Genomic DNA, 20,111 nt, shown 5'->3' with positions numbered 1-20,111 from the left:
CAGGGCTGCCCCAGCACTGGGTGTCTCCAGCTTGGGCTGAGGCTGGTGGAATCAGCAGGGGGATTTTGGGGAGGTACTCCTTGCCCCAGTGCTGAGCCTGGTAATGCTTGATAAGCAAGAGCGTGCTGCTTAGATGCCCATAGATGACTTTGGGCTTTCATTATGCAGCCTCAGAAAATGCAAGTGCAGCCCACGGCGATGGTCTCCATGACCGTCTGGTACTTCTTGTGACACTTCTTCCTCCCGGAGGCCTTGTGCCCCACCTCGCCTGGTGCCTGGCAGAGCAGCCTGCGGACAGGCAGCCGGCTGTAGATGGGGATGCTGGCCATGGTACGGTCCTCCTGCATGGTGAAGGGGTTGATGCAGCCAGTGCAGAGGCACCGGGCCTCAGGGATGTCTGCCGGGATCCGTGTGGCATCGTGGTTGATGCTGGAGGATAAGGAAAGCAGTGGGAGATTAGGAGGATGGTGAGATTGGCAGGTGGGAACAGTGGGGTGGGTATGGGCAGGGCAATACCACTGCAGGGTGACGTGGGGAGCGCTGCATTGTGGTTACTTTGAGATGCTGGAGCTGTGGTCACCACTGCACCTGCCAACATGGGATGGGTGATGCTGGAGCTCCCCAGCCCTGCCCCACACTTACCTGTAGGCCCAGGGGGACAGACTCCTGCGGTTGGACCTCCAGAGCCGCAGGTTGACCTGGCATTTGGTGTCGCCTGGCTCGGAGCCGTTCCTCAGCTGGTGCACCATGTCCTGGATGCTGCGCTCATAGTCCTCCATTGGAGTGTAGGGGTCATCCGGGGCCCAGGCCAGGGCAGGAGTGGCCGTGGGGAGCCGTGAAGGGCCTCTTCTTCTCCCTTTGGCTGCTCTGCTTTCATCCTTGGCTTCTGGCACCAGAACCATGGCAAAGGTGAAGATGCAGAGGAGAAGCTGAAGAGAAAGGAGGGCAGTGCGTGGCTGCCCTGGGCTGCAGGGCTAGTGCAAAAGGACGCATCTCTGCTGAGGGGATGGACGCTTTGCTCAGTTTCCTGGCATTGGGGTGGCACTGTGCATGCTGGGTGGTGAGCACATGGTCGTGGTGAGCCCCAGGAGATCCCCATGGCTGCTGAGCCCCTTGACCAGGGAGCTGAGCCCAAGGGGCCCTGTGCCTGCCCTGAGCATCCCCAGGTGGCAGTGTGCTTTGAGTAAGCACACACACCCAGCTCAGGGTGTACCTGGGGCTCCTTGCATTTACAAGGAGTCTTAGAGATGAGACATGCAAGAATGAGATCTTTATCCAAGCCCTCCTCTCCCTCTGTGCTCTGAGGATAGAGAAAGAAAGGTGCCTTTTCCTTTCCTTCTCCCTCCGGCCTCGCAGGGCTGAGCTCCGTGTGCCGGCAGCCGGCATGCTGCCCAGTGCCGAACAAAGTTGCTTTCTGTAGCACTGCTCTCCGTGTGGCTGCAGCCGGCAGAGGCAGCCCCACGCCCTGCCCGTGGTCCCGCTGTGACACCGTCCTGCGTGCGTGCAGGGTCCAGGCAAAGTGCTGCGCTCCCCTGTTGGGCTGTGCCGCGCTTCCCTCGGGTCACTGCAGCTTCGCTCCCTGCTTTGTCCCCTCTGTGCACAGGGCTGATGGGCCCAGCAGGGTCAGGATGAGCATCTCCAAAGCAAACAGAGCCAGGTAGCCACCCACAAACACGCGTGTACATAATGGCATTAAAGAAGGGAAGCGAACAGGCAGCCCCGCATCACGGCATGTTACCTACCAGGTTGGGAACCCGCTCCATCGCGACACAGGGCCGGTCGGCTGCCCGCAGTGCAGCTGGCACAGCCGTGCCCCACAGCTAAATAGGGAAAGCCCCAGCCCCGCGGCGCTTCCCCGGAGGTGTGTCTGGCTCGTCCCCGAGGTGCCAGCAGCTCAGGGCCAGGACCAGCGTGGTCTGGGACTTGGCCACTGCCTCCTCCTGGGTACTGGCTGCAGCAACCCTGGCTGTCCTTCCTGGAGCGGGCAGCACAGAGAGGTTTGTGGGCAGAACCTGTCTCAGAAAAGGGTCTGGGGTTCTGCTGGCAGTGACAGCACGGTGATGATATGATGACAGCCCCCATTGCTTGGGGGGGATGCTGCTGGAGCAGGTGCTGGCAGGAGGACGGTGGGCTGTGTGCTGTGCTGGTGGCACAGTGTGCTGGTGGCCTGGAGCTTCTGTGGAGATGACTGAGGGTCCCCAGTGATGTGTGCAGCACCAGCAGCTTGCTGTGCCCAGCAGCCTCCATAACTCACACCATCAGCAAGGTAACGGCACCATTGCCACCTGCACCCTGCGTATCTGTCCGCAGACCCTTCCCTGATGGCTGTGCCTGGGGATGTGCCCTGAGCTGCAGGCTGAGGGTGTCCTGGAGCTGCGCTGGGGATGCTACTCCAGTGTTGTGCTGCATCCAGAGGCCGAACCAGGGGGTGCTGCCGTGAGGGAAACTGAGGCACGGGAGGTGCTGACCCCGGGACTGGGGGCTGTGGGCACCCGTAAAGGAGGGGCAGGGAGCGGGGTGGGGGGAGGGATGCAGTCCCTGTCCCTGAAGGCAGGACAGCGCTGTACCACACGGTGGTGCTGTCCTCCACCCAACCGCAGCGCAACGCCTTTCCTCCATCCCTCCTCCATCCCACCCTCTGTCCCTCCCCACCAGCACTGCAGAGGTGCGTGGTGCTGTTCCTTGCTCCTTAGGAGCCACCTGTTAAGCTTTGCAGTCTGCTGCCCCAGGTCTGGGATGGCTGCTGGAGGAATGCCCCCTGCTTGCTCCACATGCCCCCATCCACAGGCTGGAAGGCCCTTGAGCTTTGTAGGGCAGTGGAAAATTTCTACTTCCTTTTCCCAGTCCAGGAGTTGGGCCTTAACCCAGAAAATGGGGTGAAAGTCATCGCCTCCTACTGTGTCTCCCCTCCTTTTGGCCACCAAAACCCAGAGCTGTCACAAGAAACATGCTGACATCTCCAGGGGCATTCACCAGCACAGTACTTCAGGGCTGTGGCATCTCCCAGTCAATGAGCAGCGACACCTCTGTCACCTGGTGGGGGTTTGGTGGCTCTGCAGCCACATTATTGCAGTGCCTGGGACCCCACAACCCAGGAGCCGACCCTGGTTGTGTGCTCCCCATGGCAGTGCAGGGCAGAACGCAGCCCCCGGCCGTGCCCAGAGGGTGCCGGGCTGCGCGGCCGCCTGCGTTGTGTCAGCGCTCGGCAATGCTGTTTACACATGAGAGAGGCTCAGAGGCATCCGCGCTGGGAGCCAATTACCCAGTTTTGATCTTTTTTGGTGAAAAGGAAACCAGGGCTTTTCAGACATGGCCAAATTTGATAAGCTGGGGGAGGCGGCTTTTCCCCACCAGCCTTGTGCCATGGATGGGGCTGGGCTGCGTGGCTGGGAGAGTGACAGCACTGCACTGGGGTGGCTGCGGGCTGTGCCCAGCCCAGAGCAGGGAGTGCAGGGTCTGCCATGTGCAGATGCGATGGGAGGAAGGGCTGTAAACTCTCCAGGGTTCTCCTCCGTGTGGACACCATAGGGAAGAGATTTGGGGTTTTGCTCCCTGCTTTGTTCCCTCCTGCCCCACTGCTGTGGGATCCGTGATGGAAGCTGGAGCCTGAAGAATGGGAGCTGATGCCCAGACAGAGTGGATCTGATCTACCAGCCAAAGGATACCAAGGCACGTATTTCATAACCATCCATCATGAGATCCGCTGTCCTGCTCTCAGCCGAGCCAGAGCTCAGCCATCCCCAGCTGTGGGGCTGCTCCCTACAAAGCAGAGCTGTCACCCTCAGTCTGGGTGGGAGCTTGCACTGGGCAGTGCCACACAGAGCACCTGTACTTGTGCCCAGCTGCAGGCAGAGCCAACGGGGCCACGTCTGCAGCATCCTCCCATCTCCCATGAGCAACATTTTCCACTCATCAGATATGAGCGTGCCGCAATGAGCCGGCCTGGCTGGAGCCTGCCTTGCATGGGGGGAGAGCTGGGGTTGGTGGTGCTGGTGTTGGGCCCCCACATCCCTGTGCCCCTGCAGGTAGCACCCGCCTGCAGCACGGCGCTCACATCCATATTTGCACAAACGCTGTGCTGGTGTACGAGCAGCTCTGGAGCCATCCAGACCAGAAGGGCTTATTTTAAGCTCACTGGAAAAAAAAAACAACGCTGGTTGGTGGGAATTAAAACTCTCCATTCTCAAAAAAGGGAAAAACAAAAACATCTGAGTTCTGCCTGCTCCTTCAGTCGCATAAACACAAAGACACAGCTGGAAGGGGCAGCCGGGACATCACATCACTGATTTCATGTGGGGTCGGTGCCCATCAGTGGGACGGCGCCCTGCTGGCAGCCCTGACCAGGCGGTGCCCACAGCCCCGCCGTGTGCTGCAGAGCACAGCTCCGTGTGTGCTCAGCCCTGGAGGACCCCGCATCTCCCGGCAGCACATCCTGACCCAGAGGTGGCTGCCAGCAGCGCCGGGAGGGTGGGAGGGAGCGCACATCCTGCACAGCCCCAGCAGCATCCATCAGCGTTTACTGCATGTCGCCCGTTACACGATCCAGACGTGCAGGTTCCTCCTGTCCCGCTCCTCTCCTGCCTTTTGTTTTCTTTTACTTTCAGCTCTTGGAGACAAAGCACCTGATGGAAAAAGACTGTGTGTGCTCTGGTTCCTAGAAGCACGCTGCTTCCTTCCGCTCCCCGCTGCTTCTCTGCTGCCCTGAGCTGGGGGGGGGGGGGGGGGGGGGGACAGCGGGGCCACGGCAGGGACACAGCAGGGACAAAGTCATGGCAGCAAAGCCCTCTGAGCGCTCCGTGTCGGGCAGCAGAGGTCACTGTGAGATGGACAGAGCAGCTCTGAGGGAGGGAGATGGCAAAGCACTGCAGTCCCCACTGCCCCTGCGAGGATGTGTGGAGCACGCAAGGCCGCGTTTCCAGAGCAGTGATGCCCTTATTTTTAGGGCTTTGGTGGCTTTAGCTTGCAGGCAGGCATCCAAGTTCCCAGTTTCCCAGGGCGCGACGCAGGACTGAGGTAAATGGAAAGCTGAGCGGTGACAATGACGTCTGCCCCAGCTCTGCATCTCCTCCCCGCAGAGCTGGGGATGGCGCCGTGCACGTGCAGGGACCTGCAGCCCTGGGAGCTGTGACCACTGGGAACCCAGCAGGGAGGTGCTGCCCTGCTCCTGTCCTGCACTCCCAGCTGGGATGCGCTGAGCTCCAGCTGCTGCTGAAGGTCACCTCCAGAGCTGCTCCAGCCTGGGCTCACCCACTGCCCATGTCCTGCCCGAGTCAGAGGCACTGCAGCACTGGGCAAAGGCCCCGCAACCCCCCTGTAGTGTAAGTGGGGGATGTAAGTTCAGTGTTTGGTTCTGAGCAGGGCTGGCTGGAAAGGGAATTCTGCCATCACTCTTCTGTCTCTTGGGAGGGTCGGAGCCAGCTCAGCCCTGGGGGCTGCTCTTGTAGGGCCCTGCAGCAGGACTGGGGCTGCTTGGAGCACAAAGACCTTGGTGCACAGCTGAGGGCAGGGAGTGGGGAAAAGTGGCTTTGCTGGGGGTACAGAAGCAGAACCTGCTGCAGAGAAGACTCACTGGGCAGCATCCTACTGAAGGAGTAACGAAAACAAACCCGCGCCGTGGAATCCTGCTTTGCCCTAAATGTTTTTCTTATGGAGTTGTAATAAGACAAGAGTTGTAAAGATAGTAACCTCCTAAACATTACCTTATTAAGGCTTCTTAGAAACCACAGGGCACGACCCCACTGGGTCATGGAACAAGAGAGCAGCATCCAGTGAACAAACAGAGGCTAACGTTACATTTTTCACTTCATTTAGGAAACCTGGTTTCTAATTATAGGCGTTGTTTAATGGCAGCATTTATCCATGCTTCGCTCAAAGCCAGCTCACCGACAGCAGGGGCTGAGCAGGGGAGATGCTGTGTTCCCAGTGTGTGTGGTGTTCAGCATGGCTCAGCCACATCAGTACCAGTACCCACTGCCGACAGTGTGGGGCTGAGTCTGGTACCAGCACAGGGTGCCCTGTACAAGGGCAGGTGTTGAGTATTGCTGGGGTCAGCACGGCTGAATGCTTCCCAGCCCCCAGCACACACTGACCCTCCTCCTCCTGCTCAGCCTCCCGGGGAACTGCCCAAGCTCTGTCTCGCAGTGGATGAGGGGACAAGAAATGTTGACATGCTGTGCAAAGCCTGGCACGAGGGCATGGCGACCTTGGTCCTGCTCTTGCAGCCCACAGGCGATGGGGATGGGGGTCCTCTCTGCAGACCCTGCCTGCAGATTGGGCCCTCGGAACCGCCTGGGAATGGATGCTGAGCCGGAGCATCATCGGGGCTGGGGCCACGCAGGGCACTGCTGCCAGGAGCAGAAGTGGCTGGGGCTGGTGGTGGGCCCAGGCTGAGCTTTGCAGAGTGGCTGTGGGCACTGGATGCTATCTGCACAATTCAGGCTCTCATGGCCACGGCCAGCCCTGTGCGTGCAGGCGGCCCTGTGGCTGCCGGAACGCCGTTTTCCCAGGCCAGATGGAGCTCCTCAAAGTGATGGGAACCACAAGCCGGGCCAGGGAGCATCTCCGCTTCCTTCCCCCAGTGGGACAGCCGCCAGTATCATCCCTCTGCAGCCCCACTGCTGCCCTGCCGCCAGCCCCCAGACCCACACAGCAGCACGGACAGGGGCTGTGGGGATCCAGCAGCTCTAGGCTGCTCTCTCCGAGGCGTCCCCGTCGTTCCCAGGCACAGTGCTGGCTGCTCCCACCTCCTCCCCCCCGCGCCCCACACCCCTCCTTCCCGCGCTCTGCTCTCCCCCTCTCTCCTGCTCTCCCTCTCGGACTTAATGACTTCCACATGGGCCTCTGGCATCCTGAGCCAAGCCTCCCAGCATTGTCTGAAATCTCCAAATTTAGAAGAAATATGAAAATTGTCAAGCAGCCCTTCCTTAGGGGGTAAAACCAACACTCAGCTGAGCGGCGGCGGGTCAGGGCGCGGGGCCACGTGACGGCACCCCAGCCAATGGGTCCCCGCGGCGCCCCTGACAGATGCACCCGCCAGAGCCTGGCCTCCTTCTCCAGCTCATATAAGGTAAAAAGAAAAAGGTTATCCAGCTTCTGAGCCGCATGGAAGGAGATTTCACCCAGCACTCCCATGCCAGCTGCTTAAAAAACCCCAGCAGGCAGTGTGGGGCCACAGTGCCAGTTATAATGGGACAGGAGGAGGTGGCGGCTGCGTGCCCGCGCCCCGCGGTGATGTGGGAGAGGGCAGCAGGTAGGTGCCCGCAGGGCGCGTGGGGCGAGCATGGCATGGGGCAGCGGGCAGCAGCAGGGGATGATGTGGGGTGCCCTGGCGTGGTGTAGTACTGAGCAGAGGAGCCCCAGATGTGCCCCGGCGATGCTACCGAGGGCTGTGCGGGGCGAGCAGCATGCAGGCAACTGCGCGGAGACAGGAGTGGTTCTGTGGGATGAGGGGAAGGATTGCTCTGCATGCACCTGGGATGGAAACAACAGCAAGGCAGTAACAAGCCTGGTTAGGGCCGGCTCTGCAAAGAACAAGGCCGCTCTCTGGGCACTGCTGCTGGACAGGCGGCCACCAGCCAGGGGGAAGCGGGCTGAGGTCACAGCATAGGAGCCATGCCTGGGCCCCCATCCTGGTCCTGGGGCTGCAGTGGGCATGGTGGCAGCGGTTGGGGGCACTTCATTGTCTCTGGGATGCCACAGTGCTGCAGTCCCAGGTTGTGCCTGTCCCACTGTGTGCCCCTCGGAAGCGGCAGTGGGGTCATGGTGGGCAGTGAGAAGCAGCTCAGCTCTGCCATGCCCCTGTCACTGTGCTCATTTTGCCCTTTGTGCGATGGTGAAGGACAGCTGGTTGTGTGCATGTAACGCTCATGCTACTATTGGTTCCACACATACCAAAGCTTCACACAGAAAGCACTGAAGCACTCGTCAGGTGCTCCAACAGGCCATGCCGGTGTCTCACTTTCGGACATGTCTCCTCCAGGAACCTGACTGTTCCCTCCATGCAGCTCTTTCCTTGCCGCACCAATGGGGAAACTGAGGCAAAGAGAGGGGTGGGCATTCGGTGAGGACCCCAGCTCTGTGGCTGCCACCCCTGCAGCACTCGGTCTGGAAGCGCAGGGCACTCGGTGCCTTTGTGTTGTCCCTATCATGGTGCCCATGTCCCCAGATGTGGGACCCAATGCTGGTCCTGCCTGTCCCCTGGCCCCAGCCCATGGCACCGTGCTGGTGGAAGAGGAGCTCATTTCCAGTACACACACACACACACATAAGCCTCTGCCATAGATTTCCCAAGCAGTTATCAGCAGGAATTTGGGGAAGGCTGTGTCTAGACAGGCTGCAGCTCTGGGTGGCTCCTGGACGGAGTGGCATTTCCCTCCACGCTTGTCAAGAGTCAGTCTGCAGATGATTAAGGGCTTTTTTTCCTTTTTCTTTTTTTTTTTTCTTTTTTTCATTTTCTTGGTCTCCATTTCTGTTCCAATAGAGGATCAGCCTTGTGTCTGATCAGGTTTTTCCTGCTCACACCAGCAAAGCCTCTGCCCATCGTTACCTCCATGGGGGCTGAGCAGGGTAGGTGGGTGGGTGCCTTTGGGCACCACGTTGATACTGAGTAGGAAGTGGGGCTGTAATGCTCTGTAAGGCCCATGGCAGGAGAGCGGCTGCCAGCTGTGGGCATCTGCCTAAGCTGGGCACCCTGCAGTCACGCTGGGTTGCTGTGGGGTGCAGCTGCAGAGCTGAAACTGATGCGGGGGATAAGCAGCACAAGCTGCTCATGTCTGTGGGAGCGCGCCGGAATCGGATAGCAAACGATGAGGCAAGAGGCTGGAAATCTGAGCTCTGGAGCCGTTTCACCATCCTTTGACCTTGGCCAGCTACACACACACACTCACACGGAGGAGGGAAGCAGAGCAGACCCGGTGTGGGAGGGAGGCTCTGCTGGGAACCAGAGCTCACTGCAGCCAGTGGTGCCGGGCAATGCTGCTCTCTTGTTTCAAGCCCTTTCTCCTACCCAGCATCCCCTTCACAGCACTGGGGCTGTGCTGGCTCCCTGCTCTACGGTGTCCCCCACAGCTCCCCAGGTACTTTGGCTAAGAGAGTGCACAGCATGTGCCAGGCTGGCATGACACTGCCATGGAGACCGAGGGGAGAAGCAGAGGGCTGACCCTGTGCCAGGGATCCGGTACTGGTACCCGTGGTTCCCATCTTTCAGCACAGTGACCCCAGCCCAGGCCCTGGGATGGGACAGGGTCTTCTCCCAGCAGCAGCAGCCAAATCTCAGCTGCACACTCATCCCTGCAGTTGGCAGCACACAGCTGCCAGCACAGGGCAGGGAGAGTCACAGTGCAGTGAAGAGCTGGCCCCATGGGGCAGAGCAGTGCAGTGGGACCCATCCCAGGCTCCAGCACTATGGTTAAGGATGCTGAAGCAGGCAACTTTCCTCTGCTGGGCCCAGGTGAAGGATGGAGCTGCTCAGTGCTGGCTGAAGGAGCTGGGGATTGTCAAGCTTTGATAGGGATGGGCACTTCTGGAGAGCTGCAGAGCCCCGAATCAGTTCAGTGCCCACTGTGTGTGAAAGTGGACTATAGGGACCCTTTGGCTGCAGGACAGTGGGATGTCCCAGCAGTTCCTGAGGTTCCCTGTGGTGCAGCAGGGGCTGTGGGTGCCGGCAGTGAGCTGTGTGCCGCAACTGTAGGGAAGGAGCATGCCTGCCCCCACTCTGTAGGGATGTTCCCCACTGTGGGGTCTGGTTGGTGCAGGGAGGTGGGGGAGCGACACCCCTCAGATGTGGGGCTGCAGCCCATGGGAGTTGGCTGTGGGGGCTGGAACCCGCTGTGCCTCGTGCAGGTGCTCTATGCTGGACACCCGGCTGTGCTGGTGCTCTCTGCAGGACCAGCTCACTGCTGGCTGCCACCTGGGCAAAAGTCTTCACTCCAGCCAGGACTCCTCACCTGGGTTCCATCCCCACACATTTTGCCTTCCTTTCACCCATCGCTGAGCAAACTGAACCATTCCACTCACTGCACCTGCTGGCAGCTCATGCCTACATTTGCCTATCCCACAGCAGCGAGCTGCTGCCAGCATGGCTCTGCCCTCTGCAGCCCCACCAGGGTGTCAATGGGAACACCAAGGAGGGACTCCCAAAATGAGAGGGAGCACCCAGGTTGGTGCATCGGTGGCTGCGCACTCAACTGTCACTTTGAGGACAGGCTCAGTGATGTTTTCATGCTCCTGCTTCACTGTAGTGACAGCCAGAGTTTCACCAGTGCTGCACAGCACAGAACAGCCTCAGCACCTGGGTCCCGTGCCAGAGCTGTGCCTCCTGTTGTGGCACACATCCCATAGGGCGTGCATGGGGGGCAGCCCGAAGATGGCACTTTGAGAGCTCAGTGTTGTGCTGGATCGTCCTCTGTGCTTTGGCTCCTTGCAGGGACGTGGCACATTTGGGGTATTTTCTTTCAGTGTCTCATACCAACTGGGCTCAATTGGATTGGGAGAGCAGAGCTGGGCCTGTGCTGGGGAGATGATGTACAGGATGTGCTGCACACATGCACAGTGCTCCCTCGCTCTTTGCTGGAGCAGAAATAAGCTGATAAAGCCCCGAGTGACGACAGCTCCATGTGCTCCAGGCCATGCCTCTGTGGACATAAACCTGGAGCTTGGCTGGTGGCATCTCACAGTGCCCCGGGACTGGGAGCCTCATGGCCAGGAGGGGTGAGGAGCAGAGCTGGGGGCAACAGGGAAAACCATGGATGCTGGAGCAGCCCCACTTCTGCCACTGCTGTGTGGGAGAGCTCTGACTGGGGAGCTTTGCTCTGGGCTCCTTTCCCCTTGGAGGGCTGGGGGCCAGTGACGTGATGCCCTCCCTCTCCTCCCCCCCGCAGGGATTTCACCCCTGCACCACTTCCTCTGGACCGGGAATGTCCATGTAAACAGCACAGCAGATCCCGCCCGGGCTGCTCCCACGCTCCTGCTGCCCCGTATCAGGCAGGCTTACCGTGCCCCATCCCCACTGCGCCGTCCTGCTGGGATGGGGAGGCTGGGGAAGATGGGGCTGAGTCCTGCCATGCAGGGGAGTGAGATAAGGACAGGGGTTATGGTGGCTGGCTGGGAGGCAGCAGGAAGAAGCGAGGCCGTGGGAAAGGCAATGGATGGAAGCTGCAGAGGAGGTCAGGCTGCTGTGCAGCTCTGCTGTTCCTTGCACACGTGTCTGCACAGATCCCATCGCCCATTCAGCCCTGCTGAGCTCTGGTGGTGCAGTGCAGCTTTTTTCCCCCTGCACAGCCAGCAGCACCTGTCTATCTGCATGGACACAGCAGGGCCAGCCATGCTGCAGCGGGAGAAGAGGGCATTTTCCCACAGGCAGAAGCTGCTGTGCCAGGAGGAGCACAGGGACTATCCTGCTGCCCACCGTCACCAACAGGGAGGTGCCGCTGGGGTTGGCAGCCTGGAAGTGGCACTCACAGGCTTTGCTCACCTGTCTGCTGTCTCCATGGCATCACCACCCTGAGCCTTGCTGGGGATGCACAGACACCGGATGAGGCCATTTGGCTCCAGGAGGGGGCTGCGTGCCCTGGGAGGAGCACAAACCAGGCACATCCTTCCCCTCCGCATCCATCCCCTGCTCCAAGATGCAGAAGCTGCCCCCCCCCCCTCCAGACCTGCTCCTTTGTTCTTGGCATCATAATTTATCCCAGCAAAACCCACAGAGAAAGAGCAGCATCCCCCTGGGCCCCCTTGGCTCGCCCCCAGCATGGGAGATGTGGGCCTGCACGGGCTCCAAATCTGCCTTTTTGACCATAAAAGGGCAGAAATTCTGCAGCCCCGGCGGGAGGATGGGAAAGGAAAGGCAGAGCTATTTATAGCCGAGCATCAGGACCGCAGCCTGAACTCGGGGTTAATCAGCCTGTGACCAGATTAGGATCTCCCTTGGCCCCATCATTTTCTCATCAACCTTTGATTTAATACCACATAGGCAAAGGGAAGGAAGGAGGAGGCTATTGGGGATGGAGGTGCCGGTTGGGCTGGTGCTCTACACAGCCCTGGGGAAGGAGCTGCCTGGGCCAGTGGCTTTTGCTTGCAGAGCCATAGAAGGCAGCACCCATTGGTTGGGGCTGCTCTCATAGCTCAGTGGCTTCAGTCTCCGCAGAGCTGAGTGAGCGAGGGCTGACTCCTCCACGGTCCCGGCCTCTGCTATCAGGGATGGCACTGCACATGGACCTCGCATGGTGCCCATGGGCAGCGCTCACCCCTCTCCAGCTGCCTCATGGTGGGTGCTCATCCCGCTGGGGGTGGCACTGGGGGTCACAGCTGGACCCCCAGGTGAATGGCTTGGCTGAGGGACATCAGGGCCAGATGGGGGCATGTGGTGTCGATGGCACCTGAGCTCTCGTCCTCCACTAGGACGGGACAGAGTCCTGCTGAGGTCTGAGGCTTCCACCAGCACGAGGCCCAGGCTGAAGCAATAGTTGGGACGGGGCCCTCGCCGCTGGAGAAAAAGGCCGGGGAATTTCAAGGAGGAAACAAATCCCAACTGTTATTAAAAAAGGACATTTCCTGCAGGAGCGGCCGCTGCAGAGAGGGGAAAGGGCGCAGTGTTGTAACCGCGGGGAGGGCTCTGACGCAGCCCAGCGCTGCCGGCTCGCCCAGCCAGGGAAGCGGCTCCGCGGAGCAGAGGCGGAGGTGAGCGAGGGTAGGAGCGCGGGGCAGCGCCCGTGGGGCCGGTGGGATGGGGTGGCACAGGGAGCAGCCTGCACGGCCTTTCTAAGGGCACACGGTGGCGGCCGGCAGCGCCCAGCCCTGCAGCCACACGGCACATCCGCGCCCACGCGAGCGGAGGGATGAGCAAACCGGGGCTGATGGAACTGATGAGTGCGTGGTCGCTGCAACAGGGAGCGGCGTGCGAGTGCGGCCGGGGGATGCGGGAAGGCTGAGTGCGCCCACAGCGGGGCTGGGGGCAGCAGCGACGCCTGGGGGCTGCCCCCCTCCTCTATATTGTGGTCCTGGGAGGGTCGAGCACTTGGCTGTGGCAATGTGTGTCAGAGGGGCAGAGCCCCCTGCCTGGCTGCAGTTTGGTGGCTGTACTGACCCCAGGCACTGCGCTCAGCTGTTCTTGTAGGCAGCAGTATGAGTGTGGGGCACGGAGGGTGGCAGCCACATGCACGGCAGGGTGAGCCCGGCTTCCATGTGAAATTGGGAAACAAGAGCAGAAACAAAGGGATGGGGAGGCCTCACCATGCTGGGTTTTGTGACCCTCCTGAGGACGTGGAGACCACAACAGGGACAGCGGCACCTCCTTCTCCAGGACCCCTCCAGGCAGAGTGAGCACCCAGTAGATGTTTTGCTTCCCAGCCCGGTGGGATGCATTGCCTGGTGCATTGCTCTGCCTTCCATGGCATTCCTTCCCCCATCAACACCTCCCTGAGGACAGCAGCTGAGGTCCCCACGCTGCAGGCAGGGAGGAGTCTCCATTACAGCCTTAACCACAGAACTGGCCAGAGCCTGTCAGGGTGGTGGCAGTGGGGGATGGGACTGTCCCCAGGCCCCCTACACAGGGCTGGGGCAAGGCACCTCTGGTAGCTCTCTGGGGCTGGGGGCAGTGCATGGAACAGAGTGTACTGGGCTGGAGCTGAACAGATGCTCTTGTCCCCAAATGTCAGCTGCCTGCTGTGCCTGGCTTTGGCAAGGAGTTCACCGGCACTGCTGCAAGGGGGACAGCTGGCTGTGCTGGAAAAGGTCCCCATCTGAGAAAGGAGGTTCTGAATTCTGTGCTCATTGCAAAGCTTTGTGTGTGCACAGAGCTGCTGGTGCGGCTTGGGGACCCTGTCATGCTGATAGGGCCCAGTCAGGTCTGGGCAATGTTTGGCTCATGAGGAAGGGAGCATGAAGCCAGGAGGTGATGGGCAGTGGGAGGAGAGCTGGGGAGGGTGGGGCTGCTGGGCCAGGCAGGAGATGGGCTGTGCTCTGCCCTACAAGGGATGCATGGCGCTCTCCAGGTGTCTGATCACCCCCTGCTTCATATCAGACCTGAGTCCCCAGTTGTGCTTCACCAGGAAACTGCCTGCATTGCCTTGGGATGCCACCTGCAGAGAACCCGGAGCTCAGTGCCCCACACAGCTCCACACTGACTGCCACCCTCTGTCTTTTACAGCCTTGGCCATGGGAGTACCCAGGGACACAGCCATCGCTGGAGGTACTGGAGGTGCACAGAGACCGTACATCCCCGGACAGCAAGAGAAAGGCAGAGCTGGCGTGCCAGTGTCCTGCCTGCACTGGATGCCCTTTGGGTGCTGGCAGCAGCACGCACAAACCCAGCAGCTGGTTCCCAGGGCAGTGCTGAGCTTGGGGTCGCTCCCTGCTAAAAGCAGTCTGGCCCCTTCCCAAGGAGCTGCTCACAAGGAGTGCACGGGGCTGGGAGGCTGAGCTCTGACATGGGACAGCGGGCCATCAGGAGGGGCCCTGTGAGCAGTGCTGCCCCGTGGCACTGAGCCCCATGGCTGTTCCCACACTTGGCCAGTGCTCAGGGCTGGCCCGGCCCGAGCTGGGAGCAGGGACAGCCAGCGCTGGCAAAGGCAGCTCCCAGACATCCCTCCCGAGTGACTCACACCGTGATCTGCGCATGGAGTTTGGGGCACCGTGAGGCTCTTCCCTTTCTTTCCTCCCAATAAATCGGGGCTGAAGAGCTGGGGGATGGCGGCTGGGGGAGTGGGGCGCGAGCAGAGGCTGTGGGTGCCCAGTTCCCAGCTGGGTGAGCTCAGGGGGGGCCATGCCGGATGCAGGGCGTCATGCTGGAGCTGCACCATCTGCTTCTTGTCAGGCTGCTGGGAGCACTGCGGCCGTGGCTGTGATGAATGGTGTGTTTATCGTGCTCTAGCGCTACTCAGGATGTTAGTGCTCGCCTGCAAGAGATGTTTCTGTGCTCGGCTGCTCCCCCTATCCTCCCCTCCTCCTGCTCCCCCCAGACCATCTCCCTTGGGCCCACAAAGGGGAAGCGGGGGGTGTCCGTCCCACAGCCTCCAGCTCTGCCTGCAGCTGAGCTCCTGGGACCAGCACTGAGCCTTCCCACAGGTACCGATGGCGGCGAGGATGGGGGCAGGGATGGGGGCAGTGATAGGGCTCCTCAGGGCTTTCACATGCTCCTCATCCCCCAGGGGACACCAAGGAACAGAGTGCAGGGAGAAGGCACTGTGTGAGACCTGCATCCCACATCACCCCAGGGGTGTCCTGGCCCTGCTGAGTGGCAGACCCATACTCTACAGCCACCCCAGCAGCCACATCTGTGTGGTTTGAGATCACAGGCAGTGACTCTGCAGTGCTGGACCAGGTCCCAGGTCCTGCAGCCCCACAGACACACGGTTGGGATGCAGCAGTGGCCAGTGCACAGCCCTTCTTCAAGCACAGCAGTTTATCTGTGTGATGCCACAGCCTGCCCAGCCCTGTCCACCCCACCAGCCCCCAGCCTCATCTGTCCTGCAGCTGTGATGCCTGGTGGAACAGCCACACGGCCATGCGTGGCACGGCACACATCGAACGCAGCCGGGGGCTCCTCCATGTCTCCCAGCCCAAGGTGCAGTGCTGCATCTCTGGTCAATTGGGAGTCTGAGATGAAGCACTGTAGCTCGGGAAGGGAGGAACTGTGCCCTGGGACCCCGACACCCCTTGGACTGCCTCCTGCTGGGAGCACTGATGCCAACGGAACGTGGGAACTGCGCAGTGAGATGGGAGCACAGCCCATGACTGGATTTGGGTTTCCCTCCCCTTCCCCAGCCCACTGTCTCTTGCTGGGTCCTCAGCTGTGGGTGCAGGGGCTCTCCCAGCCATGTTTTGGATATTGCCTCTGATAGAAAAGCACAGCGAACGGAGCTTGCAGACACGCAGTGTGTCCCCTGAAGGTCCCATAGAGGCTGCAGACCCCCAGCCGTGGGGCAGGGCTCACCCCTCTGCTCCATATCCAGTGAGAGAAGGGCAGAGGAGGAGAGGTTTGCTTTGAGGCAGAGGAACACCCGTGTGCCCGGTCAGGATCCCCAGAGCACCCAGCTCAGTGTAGGGGTGCTGCGTGGGGACAGCGGGGTCACACACAGAGCGGCCGGAGGAGCAGCCGTGCAGGGCAGGGGCCGGTGGGAGCCGCGGTCGCCGTGCTCTCAGGGTCCAGTTTTCCCAGGAATCCCTTAGGCGCTACGTTGGGGATTCCTGGAAATACTGTTCTTGGGGCCACGGCTCTGCGCCTGGACACAGCCCGACCCCGAGCGGAGCCGCAGCCCCGCAGGAGCCAGGGACGAGGTAAGGGGCCGCGGCTGCGAGTGGGACCCCGCGGGCGGCCCCGATATAGGGCGGTGGAGGGACCAGCACAGGAAATGCCCCCTCCCGCAGGGCTCGGGGAGATTGCCGGCCTCTCGGTCACAGCCCGCTGCGGGCTGACACCTCCGGCGGCCTTTCACACCGCTGCCGCCCTTCGCTGCCTTCCACGCAGGACAAACCTCCGCCCCTGTACCAATAAAGGTCTCAACTCCAAGGAGCTGTCGGAGCCATTTCTCCGGGGCGGGGAGCAGCGCAGGATGCTGCGGGATGATGCCGGAACCGCCCGGCCGTGCAGCAAAGCGCCGCGATGCTCCGCGCTCCGCTCCGCCCAGAGCCGGCTGCATCGTGCGGGAGGGAGAGGGGTCGGGAGCAGCAGGGACAGCAGCGACAGCAGCGACAGCAGGTGGCAGTGCTGCCTCGGAGCAGGCAGTTCGTTTCGGTTGGGGCTGGCGGAGGAAGGGTTAAATGCCATGCGGTTTCTCTCTCACACACACACACACACGGCACTTAGCGCAGGAAATGCCAGCTCCGCTTTCGGGTTGTGTTTTTGTTGTGTTTTGTTTCTCTTTTTAATTGTTTCGTTCTTTCTTTTTTGGCTTCTCCCCCCCCCCCGCCCCCCACCCCCCCCAGCCAGAATATTGATCAAAGTTCGGTTCTGTTTGGAACACACGAGCAACTCCTGGCCAAAAATGAGCCATTTAAGAGCAGAAAATCCCACCCCAGCAGCTGTGGAGCACTGAGCTGTTTTTCCTGATAGGGAAACTGAGGCCCAGACCCCTGCCTCACCACAGCATCCCTCTGTAATGTGGGACAGGGAGGGGATATTATGGGATGGCGCATTTTGGGAGGGTTTGTCCTTTCCTTAGCAGAGCTGCAGCATGCAGGGCAGATGCAGGGCTGGGCCTTGCCCCTCCTGCCAGCCCTGCACATCTCAGCCAGCACACTCCAGCAGCGCGTGGTTCTCCCTGGGACTATTCCTGCTTCAAAGGTGTCACCAAAATGAGAATTCCCACCTTCCTCCCCCCCCACCATCGGATACACAAAGCTCCCAAGCAGGGACCTGCTGCCCCCATGCCAGCACAGTCCTCTCAGAAACACCAAGAGGGTCCCAAGGCCTCCACGGGTGGGCAGGATGGTGTTCCGTGTCAATGACCACGAGGGCAATCACACCTGCCCTCTGCTAAACACAGCCCTGATGTTAGTCACCGGCATTGCTCCGTGCCTCAGTTTCCCCTCTGGGCAGTTCTGGCACTGAGTCACACCTGCAGCAGGGATGCGAGGCCTCGGCTGGGTCCAGCAGCAGCAGCAGGCAGGCACCATGGCTTCTCCCTGCTGCTCATAGGATGAACCCACCTGCAGAGAGCAGCAGAACCCCCAGGGACCTCCCAGCAGCTCTGGGAGGCAAGGCCAAGCCGCCACGCTCCCTTTTTTGGGCAGCTTTCTTATCCCTCTTCCCCCTCCAAGATTCCTACAAAGTCAGTGTCTATGCAGCGCCCTGCAGTGTTAAATCACCCCGTGCTGCAGGGATAATGCTCTCCCATCTCCAAAGAGCCACATGTGCTGCACCACACTCCCACTCCTCAAAACACTCCTGGGGGTCACTGCCCACACTGGGGCACAGCCCCGCTGCCACCCCTTGGTGAAGACAAGGCCAGCAATTGGCAGCCCAGCTGTTCCCCCCTCAGCCCCCCGGGGCGGCCGTGCTTCCTCCACACTGCAAAGCATCCCAGCGCCTCCCAACAGGCAGCGGCAATCGGCTTAAAGCTAATCCCTGCCCAGTGCTGGCCTCTGGGCGCAGGGCCCGGGGTGGGGAGGGGGGAGCACAGAAGGTCCCAGGCAGCACCGTCCGTGCTTTCATCCGCTGCCAGGCACCGAGGGGAAGCGGGGGGATCCGATGAAGCTGCCCCGGGTGCCCGTGTGCTCCTTGGCAGCGCCGTGCTCTGCCCCGCGGGGGGCTTTGAGCATCGGCTCATCCCCACCAAAGGCGAGCAGCCCTTTGCCGGGAAGGTCTCGCAGGATAAGGGCATTTTGCACAGCAGATTGACAGAGATCAGCGTTGCCCGGGGGAGGAGGGGTGCGTGCAGACACACACGCACGCGTGCACCTATAGGAGCAGGCGGGTGGCTGAGCCCACATCTGCAGCCCGGGTGCCTCCAAACGCACAGCAGGAACAGAGGGGCGAACCATCCCACCCCGCCCCGCTCCCAGCCCGGACTCGCCGCCGCCCACCCGGCCCCGCTGAGTCAGCGCCCACGCAGCACCGCCCGGCCTGCCCGCTGCCGCGTGGCTGCGACGGGGAGCTGCTGGCTCAGCAGGACCGGGCCGGGCTCACCCCGCTGCGGTCGGCACAGCGCGGCCATCCCGACACAACCCCATTGGGACGGGGAGAAGGGACCGCGCTGGTGGCCGCGGGCAGCCGGGGAGCAGCGCTGCTGGCGCAGGAAGGCTGTGCCCAGCCCAGCCCTGCGGCGGGAGGCACGGCCGGGCACGTTCGGACCGACACGACGCCCGAAAGCCCCTCGTCAGCAGCTCCCGGCCGTCCCCGCCCTGGCCAACAGGCCCAGCAGCTCCCGACCTGCTCGGCAGGCCCTGCCGTGCTCCCAGCCTGGGAAAGCAGCACACGCCCCAGCAGGGATGAGGCAGCCACCAGCGGGCTGCAGGTTCCCACCACCATCCTTGCACTACCCGGCCCGGGGGGGTTGGGGCCCGCTTTGATCCTCCCTGTGCAGCCCTGCCCCAGCACGGCCCGTCATGGCTCCAGCCCAGCTGCAGCACGGCCTCGAGGGCCTCACAGCTGCTGCGAGCCATCAGTGATCCAAGCACACCTGCATGGTACGGTGCTGCTCCCCCCTCCCAAGCCCCTCACGCACACTCCCACTTTGGAATCGTCACCACGGAGCTGGCAGTGAGGGCTGAGTGTGGGGCCTGGCACGTGCAGCCCAGGCAGAGCTCCAGCCAGGCCCCCCCCGCTGCCCTTGTTTGCATGGTGACGAGGGAGAAACTAAACACAAGCAGGGCAGGCAGCTGCTGGGACATGGCCCAGCTGCTCGGGCATCCCCTTACTGCTGGGGCACCTCTGGGGGTGCTGCGGTGACAGCGTGCCCTCAGGGGAGGTGACAGTCACAGTTGTCCCCTGGCCCGCACCCGCAGCTGGCACAGCACTGCACACACAGGGCTGCCATGAGGCGCTTCCTGCAGGGCCTGGCTGGGAGGGAGCAGACAGAATTAGCATAGGAATACACAGAGCACGGTTTCCCATCTGCACCGCAACCCTGTGCAAATCGAGAGGTTGGTGGGTGAGGGAAAGGACTGCGCCTGCAGCGTGGGCCTGTTTCTTGCAGTGAGCCGCTCAGCCTTGCGCAGCTGGTGAGAGCCAGCCCAGCCCGGCCCTAACCAGCTTCATACAGCACAGACCTGGAGCCAGGACCTGCACTGGGGCTGCAGCAGGCCCCGCTCTCACCTCTGGCCCTGCAGCTCCCAGCAGGGCCGTCAGACCCAGGAGGAACACAGCAGCTCCGTATCTGCCCTCAATTAATGAGCGACCTACTTAGAAATCTGGGCTAAGTGGGATGAAGGGAGCTGGAGCTGGAGCTGGCTGCTGGGGGGCATGGCACAGAGCAGGAGAGTCAGTTTGGTACAGGACAGAAACTCGCTCCCATTCTGAGTGCTTTCAGGAATGCCCTAGAAGGTTTTATAGCTGGGGAAGAGAAACCCAGTCTGGGAACAACCTCCTGGGCGTTTCTGCTCTCACAAAGCAGCAGCACAGGGAAGAATTTGGTTTATCTCACGTGTTAAGATAAGGACAAGCGTTAGGCTGAAGA

At 61.3% G+C, this 20,111-nt stretch overlaps 1 protein-coding gene and 1 long non-coding RNA gene across 2 annotated transcripts; one reads left to right on the top strand and one right to left on the bottom strand.

Moving 5' to 3' along the window:
- Positions 1 to 170: 170 nt before the first annotated feature.
- On the bottom strand, positions 171 to 1,763 carry IL17B (interleukin 17B). The gene is given in 4 exon segments (XM_072348364.1): positions 171 to 429; positions 517 to 588; positions 643 to 929; positions 1,743 to 1,763. Coding segments are annotated over 4 exon segments (639 nt in total).
- Positions 1,764 to 7,113: 5,350 nt separating this feature from the next.
- On the top strand, positions 7,114 to 14,778 carry LOC140258405 (uncharacterized). The gene is made up of 3 exons (XR_011905247.1): positions 7,114 to 7,249; positions 12,556 to 12,675; positions 14,144 to 14,778. It is a non-coding gene; the product is annotated as an uncharacterized lncRNA (long non-coding RNA).
- The last annotated feature ends 5,333 nt before the right edge of the window (positions 14,779 to 20,111 follow it).

The sequence above is a fragment of the Excalfactoria chinensis genome, chromosome 13, assembly GCF_039878825.1.
Source record: "Excalfactoria chinensis isolate bCotChi1 chromosome 13, bCotChi1.hap2, whole genome shotgun sequence".
NCBI classification, from domain to species: domain Eukaryota; kingdom Metazoa; phylum Chordata; class Aves; order Galliformes; family Phasianidae; genus Excalfactoria; species Excalfactoria chinensis.
The sequence above is the reverse complement of the archived record's forward strand: the minus strand, read 5'-3'. Positions and strand labels throughout refer to the sequence as shown.